General features: G+C 46.7%; 1 protein-coding gene across 5 annotated transcripts in view; it reads left to right on the forward strand.

Annotated features, from left to right (window-relative positions):
- Positions 1-19,491, forward strand: part of NPNT (nephronectin) — a 138,506-nt gene that overhangs the window by 36,420 nt on the left and 82,595 nt on the right. For all 5 annotated transcript variants that reach the window (XM_075350403.1, XM_075350429.1, XM_075350420.1 and 2 more), the window contains exon 2: positions 5,071-5,171. In XM_075350403.1, the coding sequence (XP_075206518.1) occupies positions 5,071-5,171 (101 nt within the window). The remainder of the gene's footprint in view (positions 1-5,070; positions 5,172-19,491) is intronic.

Here is a 19,491-nt window from a genome sequence, read left to right on the forward strand (position 1 = left end):
ACGGTGACACAAAGCTGATTGGCCGCTGGGCTCGCCATGGCCCCGCCCCCCCACACGGATTGGCCTCTCGCCCCGGCTCTCTGCAGGCCCCGCCCCCCTCACGCAATGCACGCTCGCTCTGGCCCAACTGACACGGAGCCCCGATTCCCAGGTGAGTACACACACACACATCAGATCACACTCACTCTCACACTCACTCTCACACACACCTCACACATCACAACATGCTGGGATATCGCTTGCTTCTACACCGGCTCCGTCAGGATCCCAGCAGCGCCACACATAACCTTGCGATGCTGGGATCTTCACGGAGGCCGTGAAAGCTGGTAACCATTATACACATCGGGTAACTAAGGTCCCTTAGTTACCCAATGTGTATCATAGTTACCAGTGTACACCGGCTCACACTCACTCTCATACACACCTCACACACACATCACATCGCATCCACACATCAAGGTCCTGCAGCGGCGGAAAATACAGACACATAACAGCACACACATAACAGCACACACATACACACACACAAATCAGATCACACTCACTCACACACACACACATCACATCGCATCCACATACTCACAACATCCTGGGATATCGCTTGCTTCTCGGCGGCGATACTGTGCTGTTGTGATCTTCCAGGACCTGCCGGAGGATCACATGGCCAGAAGCATGTGATATCCCCGGATGTTGTGAGTATAAGCGCGTATGTGCGATATCGTCAGTGTCTGTGTGTGTGAGTGTATGCGATCGGGTGTGTGTGAGTGTATGCGATCGGGTGTGTGTGAGTGGATGCGATCGGGTGTGTGTGAGTGGATGCGATCGGGTGTGTGTGAGTGGATGCGATCGGGTGTGTGTGAGTGGGTGCGATCGGGTGTGTGAGTGTCGGCAGAGGAGCACGGCGTGCTGGAGGAGGCTGGGAGCAGAGAGGCTGATCATGGGGAAGGCTGGGAGGAGAGAGGCTGATGCTGGGGGAGGCTGGGAGGGGGAGGCTGGGACGAGGGAGGCTGATGCTGGTGGAGGCTGATGCTTGGGGAGGCTGATGCTGGGGGAGGCTGGAAGGAGAGAGGCTAATGCTGGTGGAGGCTGATGCTTGGGGAGGCTGATGCTGGGGGAGACTGGGAGGGGAAGGCTGATGCTGAGGGAGGCTGGGAGGAAGGAGGCTGGGAGGAGAGAGGCTGATCCTGGGGAAGGCTGGGAACGGGAGGCTGATGCTGAGGGAGGCTGGAAGGAGAGAGGCTGATGCTGGGGGAGGCTGGAAGGAGAGAGGCTGATGCTGGTGGAGGCTGATGCTTGGGGAGGCTGATGCTGGGGGAGACTGGGAGCGGAAGGCTGATGCTGAGGGAGGCTGGGAGAGGGAGGCTGGGAGGAAGGAGGCTGGGAGGAGAGAGGCTGATCCTGGGGAAGGCTGGGAAGGGGAGGCTGATGCTGGGGGAGGCTGGAAGGAGAGAGGCTGGAAGGAGAGAGGCTGATGCTGGTGGAGGCTGATGCATGGGGAGGCTGATGCTGGGGGAGACTGGGAGCAGAAGGCTGATGCTGAGGGAGGCTGGGAGGAAGGAGGCTGGGAGGAGAGAGGCTGATCCTGGGGAAGGCTGGGAAGGGGAGGCTGATGCTGAGGGAAGCTGGAAGGAGAGAGGCTGATGCTGGGGGAGGCTGGAAGGAGAGAGGCTGAGGCTGGGAGGAGAGAGGCTGATCCTGGGGAAGGCTGGGAACGGGAGGCTGATGCTGAGGGAGGCTGGAAGGAGAGAGGCTGATGCTGGGGGAGGCTGGAAGGAGAGAGGCTGATGCTGGTGGAGGCTGATGCTTGGGGAGGCTGATGCTGGGGGAGACTGGGAGCGGAAGGCTGATGCTGAGGGAGGCTGGGAGAGGGAGGCTGGGAGGAAGGAGGCTGGGAGGAGAGAGGCTGATCCTGGGGAAGGCTGGGAAGGGGAGGCTGATGCTGGGGGAGGCTTGAAGGAGAGAGGCTGGAAGGAGAGAGGCTGATGCTGGTGGAGGCTGATGCTGGGGAAGGCTGATGCTGAGGGAGGCTGGGAGGGGAAAGCTGATGCTGGGGAAGGCTGGGAGGACGGAGGCTGGGAGGAGAGAGGCTGATCCTGGGGAAGGCTGGGAGAGGGAGGCTGATGCTGGAGGAGGCTGGAAGGAGAGAGGCTGATGCTGGCGGAGGCTGATGCTGGGGAGGCTGGGAGAGGGAGGCTGATGCTGAGGGAGGCTGGGAGGAGGGAGGCTGGGAGAGGTAGACTGAGAGAAGAGAGGCTGATGCACACACACACACACACACACACACACACACACACACACGCGCGCGCGCACTGCACAACACACCACACACACACACACACACACACACACACTGGGAACCACAAACAACTGCCCTACACAGACACCCACACACACAGACAACGCTGCACACACACAACACCCAACACACAAACACCGCGGCACACACAAATATACGCACATACCGCACAACACACACATTGCACAAAACATACCTCCCCCCAAAACACACCACACACACACAAACCGCGCAACACACACACAACGCTACAGACACACAGCGCTCCACAAACAACGCAACACACGCAACACACATACAACACCGCTCTCACCCCCCGCCACACCCAGACAACACCCAGAACATGTACAGCGCCTACACAAACACTTGGTAACTACAGACAACAACATCTCTCTCTATATATATATATAACAAAAATCATACATGAACTACACAATACGTAAATTCTAGAATACCCGATGCGTAGAATCGGGCCACCTTCTAGTTATTATATAAGGCCCCTGGGCTTTCCAAAAAGTCATCATTATAAAAGTAAGATAATACAATATATGAAATACTAGTATACCAGACACCTGTAAGATGTGTTGGTTAAAGCCACTTTACAAAAGTTAACCAGTAAATATAAAACGATTAACATGTGTATGTATGTTTAATTATAGTAAATAGGGACAGTATATATGGGACAGGCAATACAAACACTTACCGTATTTACCTTGGTCCACGTATACATTTTGTCAAAGAAGAGGCGAATATGCCATACATAAAAAGTAGGGAAACTGAAGATCCTTCACCGAAAATCAGGCTGTGATGGGAGGTGGCTTCATTGTATCTGATTCTAAAGCTCAGCTTTTTGTTGGCTGCTCAAGTAACATTCGTTACACCTTTTACATTGGGAGGAGGCTACAGATGGATATAGGCATATCTATGTACCTGTAAATAACAAAATCCATATGGATTAGAAACAGTGTGCCCTTCTAAACAGGTAAAAGTGAAGAGCAAGGAGCATACTCCGAAAATACATAAATAACAAGAGAAACAGAAGTACTGGTGCTGCAAAAATATATTATTGAGGTAAAGACACTGTGGCAATTAAAAAATCATTATGGTTAGGAAAAAGAAAAAAAGAAGAAAAAAGTGAATCAGGAAAAAATACCAGACTGACAGAATAATTGGTCCAAACAAAAATTCACATTAACAGGGTATTGCAAAAAGCCCATGTAAACATTAGAGTACAAAAAATGGACGTCGCTATGACGCCGCACGACCCACCCCCTTAATAAGGAGGTGGGTCGCCGGCCAGAGCGACGTCGCAGGACAGGTGAGTGCATGTGAAGCTGGTGTAGCGATAATGTTCGCTACGCCAGCTATCAACATGATATCGCAGCTGCGACGGGGGCGGGGACTATCGCGTGCGACATCGCAAGCATCGGCTTGCGATGTCGTAGTGTGCAAAGTGCCCCATAGATCTCCCTTAGAATCTGCCTCCAGGGCTTATTTCAAATGAAAAGAGAGATTACTAGTGTGAGACATGTAATGGCTTACAGCCTGCTCTCTTGATCTATTTGTCTCACACTGGTAACTCTTCCTTTTGTTTAAAATAAGCCATGGAGGCAGATTCTCAGAAATCCGGCCCAAAAATCTTAACAGCTCATTTACATATTAAGAAAAATGTGGATCTCTCTGGAATAAGACATCAGATTGCAAATATCAAGGTATCATTTTATACAACTTTCTATGACCTTCATGGCCATATAGACAGCTCAGGAGGGTTGATCCTACTGACAGATTCTCTTTAAAGGGTTGTGATCTATGGACAGCATGGTATAGAGAAGGACACGTTGGGCACAACGATAATGTAACACCTGCCTGGATCAACAGACTCAGGTAGGATGTAATGGACAGACTAGAGGGAAGCCCCTCACCAAGCAGGACCCCCAGAAACCTGAAACCCTTTAACCCCTATACAGGGATTTGGAATTACACAGGGTCCTGGAGATCTCTACCCGTGGAAGGCTGTAGTCCGATGAGAGTAGTCGTCAGGCAGGGTCAAACCAGGAACAGCAGAACAGGGACAGAATCGGCAGGCAAAGGCGTAAACAGGAAACGTAGCAGTGGTCAGATCCGGGTCGGGCAGCGAGGTACAAAACAGCAGGCAGAAGGGTAGTCAACAAAAAGCAAGTCAGCGCACAGGAATCACAAAACAAACAGCACATGAGCCAGAATCAGAACTATCTCTGGCAGAGGTCAGCAGACAGGAGGGGGAATAAGAAGGGTGTGGTGTCTTCCCATTAGCTGTAGCTGAATGATGGTACTTCAGCTGGGAGACACCCGCCACCTACAGTCAGCCAGCGGTACTGCAGATCCCAAGATAACCCAGCCCAGTGGATGATCGGAGCCTGCGCCCACCAGTGCTGCTGGCATTGACTCCTCTCCCATCACCAGCACCATCCACGGCAGGAACACGGTGTCGACTGGCGATAGGAGCAGAAGTCGCTGGAGCAGACTCCGGCGGTGACGTAACAGATACATAGGATTTTTGGAAAAGTTTCAGTATAATTTGTGTTTTGTTAAGTGAAGTCCCTGGTGTGTGTATATGTTATGAATAAAACTGATTAAAAGACAAGTTTTACTGAAACTTTTCCCACAAAAAGTTATATCAATCTTATCAGCATCCCGCCTGCAGGTCAGATATATTTTTCAACTTGATAGGTTTCCTTAACTAAGGTTATGCTTACAATGAATGTAAAATAAAGATGACCTCTTTCTTTCCACAGGTGGCCCACACAGGTTGCCTCTTCTACAGGACTCTGCCGGTATGGTAACAGGATTGATTGCTGCTGGGGATGGGCGCGACAGTCATGGGGGCAATGTCAACGTGAGTATTAAGATGGCTGGGGCTTCTGCAATTTAGAAGGGGCTTCTACAGATCTAATCATAGCTTCCATATGTCATAGCAGGGCTTAATAATGGGGGCTATGCACGTGCAATCTTACTATGGTGACTCTAATTGACCTATATTTCATTTACCAGAAATACTTTATCAATCATTTATAACAAATCATCCACACCACAGACTCTGATATGATGAATTAACAAGACATTTTCCATTGATGAGCCTTCGTATTGTAGGCTTGCCTTTTTGTGTTCGAGACTTCCTACTGACCTTGTTCTTGGAAGTATGTGTGAGGTCACCTGGTTCAGTCTGAAGGACCACTAGACTTAAGATACATGTTGTTTGAGGAATAATATTCACAAACACATGACAGTATATTTGATATGAGGGGTTTTGTTTTCTCTTGCAGCTATTATATACATTTATTATATTTTGTTATTAGATTTATTTAGGGCGGCATCTATCCTTTGTTGGCAAAGGGCATGTAGTGTATATTTCTGTATAAATGGAAGACACTGCTTAGTCTTTGTAACAAACTAAAGGCTTTTGTAGGCCTGAACCTGTGCGTTTAGGAAGCACCTGTGTATTTACAGTATGGGACTCAATAGTAACGCACTGGGTACCCTGGTATTAGGCAGCTAGAGAGAATCAGATGTTATGACACGAAACCTTTACTGAGGGCATAGCCAGTGTTTGTATACTGCTTTTCGTGACTTTTGATATTTGACATAACATGGGTTCTCACAATTATGGGATTTGTTATTGTTTCTTTATAGCGACTTGCGAGCAGCTGCCAATAAAGTTTTGAATTTTTTGACAAAGAAATAAAAATGTAGAAATGTAGATGAACATCACTGGAAAGTAGGCCGAAGTCCAAAGAAACTAGGACAGTTTAGGACACTATGTTCACATCTGCCTCATAGTTTCTATAAAAAAAATAATGAAAATACAAAACAGAAACTGCACAAAATATCTGGTTCATCACACACCAGTCACTGGCCTTGCTCAAAGGAACCACATGAACCTATGATAGACCATAAGGTGTCTGCAATTTTGACAGGAAAAATGGCACTGCATGAAGCACTAATTCTCCTGGCAGAAATTAGGAAATATGCAATGTATACATAACCTAAAGTGTGCTGAGACTGATCAATCTGGATTCAGTTCAGTGGTCTGTGTGCTTAGAGTGGTGTGGTCAGGTGTCCCACCAGTGAAGAACTTTAGTTTTATTATTGATTAAATACCAATCTCTAGTACAGCCAAAATTACTCCTTGCACGTAAAACTCCTATTGATTGAGATTAAAGGCCCATTTACACGCAACGACATCACTAACGAGATGTCGTTGGGATCACGTAATTCGTGACGCACATCTGGCGTCGTTAGCGACGTCGTTGGGTGTAACAGCTCCGAGCGAGTGTTAACTATCAAAAATACTCGCCTAATCGTTGATCGTTTACACGTCGTTCATTTTCAAAATCTCGTTGGTCGTTGTGGATGTAAGTTATTCGTCGTTATTGAGGCAGCACACATCGCTACGTGTGATACCCCAGGAACGACGAACAACAGCTTACCTGCGTCCTCTGGCAACGAGGTGGGCGTGCCTTTCATGCGGCTGCTCTCCGCCCCTCCGCTTCTGTTGGACGTCTGCCGTGTGACGTCGCTGTGACGCCGCACAAACCGCCCCCCTTAGAAAAGAGGCTGTTCGCCGGCCACAGCGACGTCGCTAGGAAGGTAAGTCCATGTGACGGGGCCTAATGATATTGTGCGCCATGGGCAGCGATTTGCCCGTGACGCACAAACGTCGGGGGCAGGTGTGATCGGCAGCGACATCGATAGCAATGTCGCTGCGTGTAAACCAGCCTTAATTGTTATATTAAAAGGAACCTGTCATTTGACTCATGTTGCCCAAATCACAGGCAGCATGTATTAGAGCAACATAGAGAGAGGCCTATCAATCACGGGGGAAAGCCACTGGAGACTCTCCCATATGATTAGTCACCTGCGCGGTTTGGTCCCTGGCGGATATTAAAGCATGTTCTGCAGCATTGCAGAGTTAAACATACCTGGCTGTGATCATACGCTGTGGCCTGATACATGAGTGCCGTCCCTGTGGCAGCAGCCGCCGCAGCTCGCATCCGGACTTTCTGGGGGGGTGGCTCGAGGGTCTCCGGACCCGGGGGTCTCGCGGACACGCCGAATAAAAGGGGGACATAGATATATGGGCTAGGCTGTATTAAGTTTGTGACGCCACCCACGGTGTGTGGTGAGGTGGGACACCCCCGCTGCTGTTATGGGGCACCCGGGGGAGATGTAGTGGCAGCTGGATGTTAACCCCTCCGTGGGTAGGGATGGTTGCCCCAGGACCCAGTGTCTTTGTGCAGGGTATAGCGATGGCAAGGGCGCGCGGGGAATGTTTGGTTACTCACAGTAAATGAATCACACGAGTCTTTTGGTAAACCAAGGCGCTGGTGGCCGGCCGCCGCGGCCGGTTGCATTCAGGTTCCCCAGCCAGGCTGGTGGTCACTGTCCTTTTCCTCTGCACTTGTTTTGTGTATGGTGGACTGCCTGGTCTTGAACTCAGGAGTCCGCTCCCAGCTGGATGTGGCCTAAGGAGCCATGCCTGCAGACGCTGGCCCGTGGGATCTATGGGGCCTGGCGGTGGCCTCCTATCCCTATCGGTGGGCTGTTGTCTTCAATTAGGGATTTTGGGTGGGACAGGATCTATAATCCTGACTTCAATCGGTTAATTAGCTAGGCCACTGGTTTCGGTCCTGGCTTCAGGGTCCGAGTACCCCCTCTGTGCTACGGTTTCCGGATCAGTTCCCCGTGTTGGTACCAGTGTGATGCCCTGGACCCCAGGGGTCACAGGTCACTACACAACACCAGACACCCCCTTCCCTGGACAGGTCACACCAGTCAAACATTAAACCCTTGTTGCCACCCTCCAGGGTTGATGTCCACACCAGGTGGGGTGGAGCCAGGCGGTTGGCCCTGCCCACCGAGGAGTTCACAGGCTGGAGGCGGGAAAAACACAGTAGTCAGTCCAGTTGTGGTCTGTAGTGAGTGAGGAGTGAAAACTGTTGGTGTCTGTGTCGGAACCAAGGCACATCCAGCAAGGTCGGCAGACGGTGGTAGCCGTCTGCAGGAGTTGGAGAAGGTCAGCGGAACCGTAGGACCGGGGTCAGGCGGTGGCCCACCGGTACCGAACCGGGGAGCAGATTGGAGCCAAGCATCAGGCAGGGTACTCAAACCCCGACTAGGCTTAAAGCCAACCTTTAGTCAAATTCTCTGATTGCGGTCTGGACCTCAAGGGTTCATTCCCACCCAAGTCCCGATTGAAGGCAACAGCCCAACCGTTCTGGATAAGTGCCACCGCCAAGGGCCAGAGATCCAAAGGGCCAGCGTCTGCGGGCAAACGGGCTCCTGCGGCACATATATGTCGGGGAGCGGACTACCGGTGCCCAGGCATTGGAGTCAAAACACAAAACATAGGTGCAGGGAACGACAGCCACCATCAACCCATCCAGGTTGAACACCGCAGCCGCCTGCTGGCCCCGTCCATCCAGCCGTTTGGTTTACCAGAGACTCTGTTCATCTGTGTCTGAGTGAGTACACCAGTGCCATCCGGCACCGCGCTGCACTGCACCGCGACCCTGCACCCTGCCAAAACCCATCCTGAGGAATCCAACCTCCTACCGGGCCCCGGGACCAACAACCCCTACCCACGGAGGGGCCATCACCTAGCTGCTCCCCGCCATCGCTCCAGGGAACGCCGTCACCAGCAGCGGTGGTGCCCACCGTCACCACAACCCGTGGGTGGCGTCACGAACACTCCATCCATCCCAAAAATCCAACTCCCCTCCCTTTTCACTCGTGGGCGAGGAGCGCTGCTCGAGCCTCGGGTCCAGCCCGCTTGAGCCACCAAGGAGAAGGCACCGGATCCGAGCGCGATCTTTCTGAGCAGCCCACGCGACGGGGAAAGCTGGCCCCCGCCCTCGACACCAGCGGGCTACAAACCTGTCCCGGTCCACCTCGGTTCTGCTGAGCCATCTTCCCATCTCCTGCTGACAGAGAGCACTGTCTGCCACCTAGCCAAAGGCACCAGGGTTCCAACCCTGGCACCGTTCAACTTGAACTTCCTCTACTGGAGCTACACCTAGCTCCAGCCCACACTCCTCTCCGCTTGAACTACAAACTCTTTCTCCTTGTTTTTCCGCCCCAGGCTTTCTAGACCCCTGGGTGGGCGTGTCCAACCGCATGGTCCCACCCACTGGTGTGTCTATCTTTCCCTAAGAGGGGTGACTAGGGTTTCAGGTCGGCTGTGTGTTACCTAAGTGAGGGATGGTGTTGTGCGGGGGCCTATCTGTAACTACCCGGTTTTGCCAGGGCGTCACACATGCTGCCCAAGGTTTGGGCAGCATGTATTAGCTGACAGGTTCCCTTTAACTTGAGAACATGCTCGCTTTAAATATTAGGCGTTTTGGTTATTGTCCTGTTCCCTGTTCTTCTGTGTAAAAGTACATTGAAGTCTATTTTATGCCCAGAGCAGTTGTTGGGCTTTTTTGCCCCCGGACTGTTACTGTTTTGGTTGTGTTTCTAATAGCTGGTAGCAACATACCACCAGTTTTAGACATAAGACTAACACAGCTGTCAAAATGGACATGTATAACTGCTGGATTATGTTTGCTACCAATTAGAGACATGTACCGTATTCTGCCTATAAAGTGTACATTTAGAGAGAAGACAGCCATTACATGCAGTCATATCACAATATCTGTCCAGTGGTGATAAAATGAGAAAATAAAATACTGAAGGTACCAGAACGACATTGCATTTTATTACCTGACCCGAATAAATACAGAATGGAGATTGGATGACATCCTGGTGCAGACCTTTACACCACTAATAAAACACATGGGTAATATAACCCACACGCACCAGTCATTCGAGGACTCTTCCGCCCTCTAACGCCACTGCGGAGGTGACAATATGGTGACCTATTTTTGCCCACTTCATCTCAAGATGAGATCAACTCGCTTTTAATGGGTGGTGTGAAATCCTGCACAGCAGGGGACACGCTATGTGACCACCATAGTTTTCATCTTAAGATCTTTTGATAAAGTGCAATTACTCACTATAAGTCACTGCTCTCTCTACGATAGGCCCATACAAATCTAGGATATGTTCTAACTTACTTAACATTATAATGAGATATTGCAGAGAGCTAAAAATATCATTAAATGGCTTCAAACATCAGTACTGGGCTATCAAATATTCATCTAAACCCTGATTAGTTCAAAATCTGAAATATAAAACAAGATAATCATGGCCAAAAAATAGCTTTGGAGACCAAGATTCCTTCTGACACCATTCATGACATAGCAGGGTTATGAGGGAAGAGGGTTGTGATACTGTCCAAAGCTGGACCATATGCTAATCAAGAAAATGGAAACACTTTCTGCTGCCAAAATGACTATATTACTTTGCCAAATGAAGTTTTACAATTTACCTTTCTGTCTCGTGTAATCAAGGGAGAAATGCTGGGCCCTTCAATATATACAGTAGAGTAGACATTACATTTCATATGGCACTCACAATGAAAGCGCTTCTAAATCGAGCAGTGGCAAAAGATTAAACAGAATTATGTTATTTTGTTCATTCACACCTCCCTGTGTGGCTGAGATAATTCATGTGTGGTCAGTGGAAAGTTTCGCGACCCCAATAAACATTGAAATTCTAGTATTCAATCAATCAAGTTTATGCTTTACAGAGTGATGTCATGCAGGTTTGTAGACTCGTAAGAGTCTTCTGGGGCCTAGGTCAAGGGGTTGATGATCTAAATATTTTTATTCTTCTGTTGGAAAACAGTCGCTCATGAGCACAGTCATTTCAGTACCAGTGCCCTGCTCCATGTCTCTTGTAATCAGTCTGTCTTATCTGACTCAAGTTTTCAAATTGAGAAGGAATCGCCAGTTCACCCCATCGGCAGAAACAAAAACTATGGATATTTTCTAGATAATGTCAAAGTCTTCTGTACAATCAACATTTAATGTTGCAGTTAGTTGGATCTTTGTGCTGCCTCCTGAAAACAGCCTGAATTCTATGATTTAAACATATGGTTGTATAAAGGGTTTGTATCTCTGTAAGGCCCTGTTCTCATTGAGTTTTTGCACTATGTGATAAATTTGATTCACACGAAACCCCAGGCAGAGGCATAGATAGTATAACAGATAATGAGTTATAGTGAACTCAGTTTGTGTTTTTTATGAAAGTGTCCATAGTCGACTACTCTTTGTACCCATCTGAACAGACACTTTCATAAAAAAAAGTAAAACTGAGTTCATTTGAACTGCTTTTGTGTCATATAGTTTATGGCTCCAACGGGGGTTCTATCAAAATCACATTTGTCAGGGACTCAGTTATAACCCTCAGCAAAGTACATCATTGCACTGTGAATATAGCCCAACAGAAAGAAGGAGCCTTGCTCTTAAAAAATATCAGGCTTATAAGTAAAGAATTTTTCACCTACTCTATGTATATAAAAAAATGTGACTTAGCCTGAATTAATAGAATGCTAGATAGATAGATAGATAGAAAGCTGTGATACTATATGTGATACTATATGTGATGGGGTTACTCACTTTGCTTGGTCCACAAGATAGCTATAGGAATACTTTCTATTTACAACTCTAGTCCATTTATAACTCGCGGGACGCCCGCTCAGGTTCGGATACACTCTTCCACAGTAGTATCCCACTGACCCCAGCCAGTATACATAGACACGGATTTCAGTCCGTTACCTCTGCGGTATGGCCGCTTCCACACACACTGACTCCAGTCTGTGTACAACAGCTCTATACACACACAAACTACTATGTACCAAACAAACAATCTCATTAATACACATGAGACACACCCAAGGGTGGAAGTATATGGATATGCAGACCAACCCATCTCTCCAACTATCCATAAACCTGACCCTTGTGAATGTCTTAACAAAACTCATTGCACTACAGGTACCCACATAGACATTTCAGGTTTACATCCCAGAGCAGAACCACCTCTGGGATACATACCGGCCATTTACAATGTAGCCAGTCATCATCTTACGATACATAGAACCTCAGATCCGATTGAAGTGAATGGGAACCATTAACAAACAAGTTGAAAAGCGCAACATTCTTATGGTAATAGTGCAAGCAAACACATCAATCTTTACATTTAAAAGTATGGATAATGTGTTGGCCTGGAATTTGTGAGGAAGCTACATGTTTGCATGTAGCTGTAGAATGAATTGTTGCTGGTAGTCCTCCTAGTCCAACACTGTGAAAAAGTACTTTTCTAAGGAATATCAGCATAAATTCTTATGTCATCTGTCCCGAAGATAAGGCGAACAGTTGAATATACTGTTCTTCCAATTGAGAATCAGTTGTAAAATATTTCAGAAAATGCTTCCAAAATGTGTTTTTCTAATCTTTACTTTGCACAAGATCTCTTTAGTTAGTATGAAGTTACAACAACTCAGAATTTATTCTCCATTATATTCCTTGATCCAATATCACCACACCAAAATTTACTATCAGGTTCTCTCTAGTCTCATATTTGTGTAAAACACATTTCGTTTGTCGTTTTATCTTCAGAAGGGCTCATGCTTATGCTGTGCGCACAAACTTTAGCCTGGTATATGTTGTAGGGAATGTATCATTCCTTCTATGCCAGTATTGTAACGTAAAAAAGGCACAAATTATGACGCACATCATATTTATGGAATAAATTGTGAATATTTCAGCTTTTCCAATGCTTATATCACTTTTCTAAGAAAGTGGGTGGTGATAAATAAGCACCCCCAGTCTGTAATGGTCTATATTATGGACTCATAAAGCCTAGTTCATCAATGCTAGGGTAAAACACTTAAAAAATTGAAAAATACTTACACCACGCAAAATTAAGCAAAAATGGTGCAACTTTTGCCGTTTAACACCAGTTTCAGACAGCTTAGGGCTGTGGATGAGCCAAGGTGGGATGAGGCATGGCTATACCCGCCCATCTAATTCTTCAAAACTGGCGGCCTTTCTATGCATTTGAAAAGTAGGCAGAGCTTGGTAGAAGGAGGATGTTCCCACGAGCCCAACAAATTCATTATGACTGGAGTATATTTCTGTCTGGTACATAACAGCTAACTAAAGTCATTAAGAGGTGCCTGCATTTTAATCAGTTTGGAGCGTATTATTCCAGCAGACTCTGCATCAGACTGATGTACAAAATGCTTGTCTTGATTAATCGGTCCCTAGTATGTATAATTATTATTATTTATTATTATTATTACAGCGCCATTTATTCCATGGCGCTTTACAAGTGAATTAAAAGTGATTGAAACTTAAAGAGGTTGTCCAGTACCATAACTGATTTTTTTTTCATAAATCTTGCTATTATATGCCTCTCAAAACACCTATTATCTTATTTTAGAAATATTACCATTTACTCTAGCAGCACATCCTCATCGCTGGATACAGCTCTGATGAGGTTAATTGACAACTTCCTCTCTCCTGACTTCCTATTCAAGTTCCATCATGCATTGCAGTGGCCTGGAAGCCAGCAGCACCTATCACACCAACTCAAAACTTCCCCCAAACTTCTCCTTCCCCACCTTCCGCTATCTTCAACTTCCTAGTGACATACTGAAAGCACTGCCATGGGTGCCCACTTATACTGATGTCAGCTGCTGGCAAATTTGCTGCTCACAGGGATTATGGGCATGGGGAGCAGTGACTATTCATTTATTTTAACAGCGGGTACACGTGATTGCCCAGTAGCTGCAGTAGTCCAGTGACCTTCTGTTTAAGGAAATTAATATTCACTGCTCCCAAGGCCATAATCCCACCCACCTCTCGTCGCCAGGTTCAGTGGGCATAGAGAGCAATGAATATTAATTTTCTTAAAAAGCATGCAAACGTGTGCTCCGCAGAGCTAACTCCTGCCTCCTGTGACCCTGCGTCCCTGCAATTTGCAACACGTGGACTCAAGTCTCTGTACTGCAATGCATTTCAGGTAGATGTGTGCCCACATTCAGCTGAAGCAGGCGCTGTGGTCAGAAGGCCCCGTGTATGGCGCACTCCATTCTAAGGCTGTGCCGTTGAAACACTGCCCACATCACAGTCAATTAGAGTGAGTGGCCGCCCAATAACAATTCTAGAGGCGGTAAGTTGACGTGACATCACCGGATACCAATGGCTGCGGCAGCTGCGTGTCATGTGATCAGTACTGAGCAACATAGATAGTGTTGCTCAGTGCAAAAATTGATAACAGAAGGTATTTGATGATTAACAATTAATTTATTGATTACAGTTGATGTGCAAATTATATAAAGCAGTGGACAATTTATTTAATGTTAGGTATTAGGACAAATTTAGACATCCGTGAAACTGGAGGACAGACTTGGATGACCAAACCGGCTGTGGGTCTTGATCCTAATTTAACAGCCTCACAGACATATTTGGTAAAGGACCCTGCGGCTATCCCAGACATCACAGTCCGTATTCAGACTATGTAACACTGATGTGTTTAGTATTAATATTTAGAATTTAGTATTAATATTAATTTGTTTATGCCTGCACAGAAATGCCAGTAACTTTTCTTGGCTAGAGAGGTAATTCCTAGACATAGAGATGGTTGTTGGTAACAGGACTCAGTGTATGTTGCCCAATTCTCTGGTTGAGTTTCCATATATCAAATGTGTCCAGCTAGTGGTTTTATGCCTAAGACACAATTGTTGAAGAAGTTGTACGTTAGAAGGGTCATAAAACTCTACAAGCAAATCTGGTGATGGGAACAATCCATAGACATCAGTTGTGTCCTAATTTAGACTAGGCACAATAAGGGGTACTTTACACACTGCGACATCGCATCCGGAAGATCGGTGGGGTCACATCGTTAGTGACGCACATCCGGCGCCGGTAACGATATCGCAACGTGTAAATCCTAGATGCGCCGATAAACGATTGCAAAGGCGTCGAAAATCGGTGATCTGTGTAGCGTCGGACATTTTCATAATGTCGGGTCGACCGCAGGTAATGTTGTTTGTCGTTCCTGCAGCTCCACACATCACTGTATGTAAACCCGCAGGAGCGACAAACATCTCTTTACCTGCGTCCCGATGGCAACGCAGAAGGGAGAAGGTGGGTGGGATGTTATGTCCCGCTCATCTCCGCCCCTCCGCTTCTATTGGCCGGCCGATTAGTGACGTCGCGGTGACGTCGCTGTGACACCGAACGCACCTCCCCATTGAAGGAGGGATATTTCGGCAGTCACAGCGACGTCGCCGAGCAAGTATGTACGTGTGAAGCTGCCGTAGCGATAATGTTCGCTATGGCAGCAATCAACACATATCGCATGTGGACGGGGGCGGGTACTATCGCGCTTGACATCGCTAGCCGATGCTAGCGATGTCGCAACGTGTAAAGTACCCCTAAGCGTTATGTATTTTTTATCCTCTTATTGTTCATTTGTCAATTATGAACCATAATCTATGAGTGATATGCATTATGTGCAGGAGTATGTTCAGTGCTCCTAGTATTGTATCCTGTACTTTTAGACACAAGTGTATGCAAAGAATGATGGAGCACAAATATGGTTGGCATAAGCATGATGACTAAACCAAGCTGTGTGTGATTCAAGAGCACCGCTTGTATTAGCCTGTCGAAAGCAGTCTCATCACACAGTGTAGGACAGTGCATGATAGTGACCAAACCACACAAGGTCTGTGAGTCTTATACCCAGAGCCTAGATGGCTGCATGCATGTCGCTGCTGGCTTATGACAACTGCTTCTCCATGTAATGTTATTAAATTGCTTATGCTGCTGCTTTGAAATGCAATATACATGCCATGCACCTTTCTTTCACAGGCACTTTCATGCTTTCACTATCCATGGTACTTTACCTAACCCAATGGCATAGCACTGCTTGCAGTAAGTTTTACCAACACAATGCAATCATCAATAAGCGCTGTACTTGTATCTGCTGCTCCTCAATATTATCAATGAATGTCTACTGACAAGATGTAACTGATGACTTGAAAGTGAAAAAGGACAATGCCTGGTTTTGGGATGCCCAGCACACTTTATATGGATTCATACATCTGTACATCAGAGGGTTTGGAGGGTATCCAAACAGTGCCGTCTGTTGGCATGATTATGGGGTGTACAGTACATTCTCAGGTCAGTGTCAGGCGTGCAGACAGCACTTCATCCTGTATAACGGACTCTATAGAATGGTTCATGTGTCCTCATGGAAGAGATTTTGCATACAGCTGGGCAGACTCGCAGATTATCGGCATCGGCGGGTCCCTGCTAAATTAGAAAAAATCGTGATCCGGTCTGGAATCCGGTACCTGCATAAGTCTATGGGGACCAGAATCTGGAGATTAAAAATGTTGGTAGAAGGGATGGGGGGGTGTACTCACCGAAGATCCGTCATGGCGGCAAGCTTCTTCCAGATCACATATTCCCTTTTGGAGATGACAATTAACCCTCATTGAATATTCACTGCTTTCCCCGCCCACCAGCACGTGTAATTGGTTGCAGTTAGACGAGCCCTGACCCTGAATAGCAGCGTGTCAGCTGACTGCAACCAATCACACATAAATATAACACTGCACTCTCAATGGGCAAGAATGAATAAAGATATAACTCTTTTTCTCAATGCTAATAGATTTTTAATACTGAAGGCAAGATAGCAACAATTGAAAAACATGTGACACTTGCGACAATAACGTTTCGGTCCTCCAGGACCTTGATCACATTATTCGCTAAATTACTATGATGAAAAGTGTTTTTTTGGGGGTTTCTTTAATGATTATCAGGCAGTAGCCTCCTTACTCATAGGCATATGTATAAAGACGTTCGTCCAGAAATCCCAAAAAAATGACAATACGGTGAGGTCTTTCCTGTTCCCTCCACAGTGGAGTTCAGGGTAGGAATATCCTGTCCTTCCTGGCCAGTTAGGGAAAATTAATCGCCTGTATAGAAGTGCAGGAAGATCTTCCTGCACTTCTATACAGGCGATTAATTTTCCCTAACTGGCCAGGAAGGAATGTTGGAATGTTTTTCAATTGTTGCTATCTTGCCTTCAGTATTAAAAATCTATTAGCATTGAGAAAAAGAGTTATATCTTTATTCATTCTTGCCCATTGAGAGTGCAGTGTTATATTTATGTATGATTTTTCAGGGATTTTTTGATCCTCTTACACTAGCACCACCCCCATACTTCTTATTCTAAGTGTGTGCACACTATTTTCTTATTTTTTGCAACCAATCACAGGCGCCAGGACGGCCAGTGGGCAGGGAAAGCAGTGCAACTGTCTGCGGGTCATTAACGTGGTATAAAAATAAATGAATAAGGATACGGTTCCACTAGCATTTTACACGGATGAGTGCAATCCAATAAAACATCTGACTGCCATCGCACCAGTGCAAAACTATGGGGCAGTGTCTATCTGTGATTGATTTTTCATGCCATATCGGCCTGCGAAATTAATCACAGCACACTTCGTTTGGCAGCGATTCTTGGCTCATGCACCCCCATACAAGTCTATGGGAGCATGTGAAACATCGCACTGCACTCACATGTTGTCATCTGACTGCAGTGCGATGTATGCAGAGACAAGCAACGGAAGCTATGCGCAAGTGGAACCGTACCATAAATAAAACAATCGGCGTAGGGCCCCTCGTTTTCTGATATCCAGCACAGATAAAGCATACAGCTACAGGCTGCAGCCCCCAGCTGTCATAGCTTTTTTTTGCCAAGAGATGCAGATTTGGTGCTCAAATTTTAATACCATATTTCTGCACCCATTCTACACAAATCACATCTCTACCATATCATACCTCATGCGGTTTTGATACGTTTTTTAGCCAGGAGGTGTAGATTGGGTGCATGAATATAGTGTCAAAATTTCATCACCAAATTTGCATCTTTTGGCCAAAAAACTGAAAAAAAAACCAAACATTTTTTTCTTCCAGGGAGTGCAAATTAGATGCTGAAATCTGGTGCAGACCATTTCAGCCCTAAAGTGCACATCCTGGCACAAAAAAATATAGAACATATATAGAACATACCAGAGAGATACAGACCCCGGAGATCAGCGGTGCCAGCTCCTGCACTAAAATATACCCAGAATATGGAACATATCAGGGAGGTACAGACACCTGAGATCAGCAGTGCCAGCTCCTGCAGTTCTACACTCAGTAGTAGAACATATCAGGGAGGTACAGACACCCGAGATCAGCGTTGCCAGTTCCTGCGATTATATACTCAGTATATGGGTTCACTCACACAAGCCGTATGACTTGCGCGAGTCTCGCATCACATCACCCTGGTACGGCTGCACACTATCCTGACTGGAGTGGGTCAGCTGCATGTATTTCTATGCAGCCAAGACGCTCCTGTCCAGTGTGTGTGCCAAGTGATGCGATACGATACTCTTTCAAGTAATACGGCTTATATGAACACACCCTATAGAATAAATGAGGGAGGTACAGACCCCCGAGATTGGTTGCTGGGAGACAGGCTGGGGGAGCATTTGACTGCAACTAATCATAGACTCCAGGCCGGCAGGTGGGTGGGAAAAGTAATGCATATGCATGAGTGGCCCAGGGAGTGAAAGAGAGGCCACAGGAGGCGTGTACAGCTGCAACAGAGCCTTGGTAAGAATGAAGCACTCGCTTCATTCTTATTTTCTTTATTTTTCGTTTATTTATTTTTTTACTTATTCGAGTACCAGATCGGACACCCGGATTCCCGAGCCTGGGTCCGGCATCCGGGCATCTTTGAAACCACGCAGAACCGGACTTTTACAGTCCGAGTCCGTCCATTACTAATTTTTCATTCTTTTTGGTGATATTTTGAGGACACACTTGCTAGAACCTACACAACCCAAGCATGGATTCTGAAATGCACTGCTCTGAATTTCATCTGAAAAGGCCCACCAATCACAGCATTTGTGGGCTCTGAAACAGTTTTGGAATGGAAATTATGATAACTTACCTAATACACAAATCTTAATAGCTAGATTTTTTTTTATGAAACTTATAGGGGTTTTCCAGTTTCAGAAGCCCCCTGTTCCCAGCCACATTTTTTTGTAAAAGAAATAAATTGTGCTTTCTCACCCTCCTCGAGCCCACTGCTGAGTCTCCGCCACTGCTCCCATTGTCTTTTATTGTATGTAGGGCTGAAGAGTCATGTTGACAGCATTGCAGCCAATCAGTGAGCTCAGTGTCTTTGAGCGGCTAGTACCGTCTACTCCA

The sequence above is a fragment of the Anomaloglossus baeobatrachus genome, chromosome 1 (assembly GCF_048569485.1).
Source record: "Anomaloglossus baeobatrachus isolate aAnoBae1 chromosome 1, aAnoBae1.hap1, whole genome shotgun sequence".
In the NCBI taxonomy this organism is placed as follows: Eukaryota; Metazoa; Chordata; class Amphibia; order Anura; family Aromobatidae; genus Anomaloglossus; species Anomaloglossus baeobatrachus.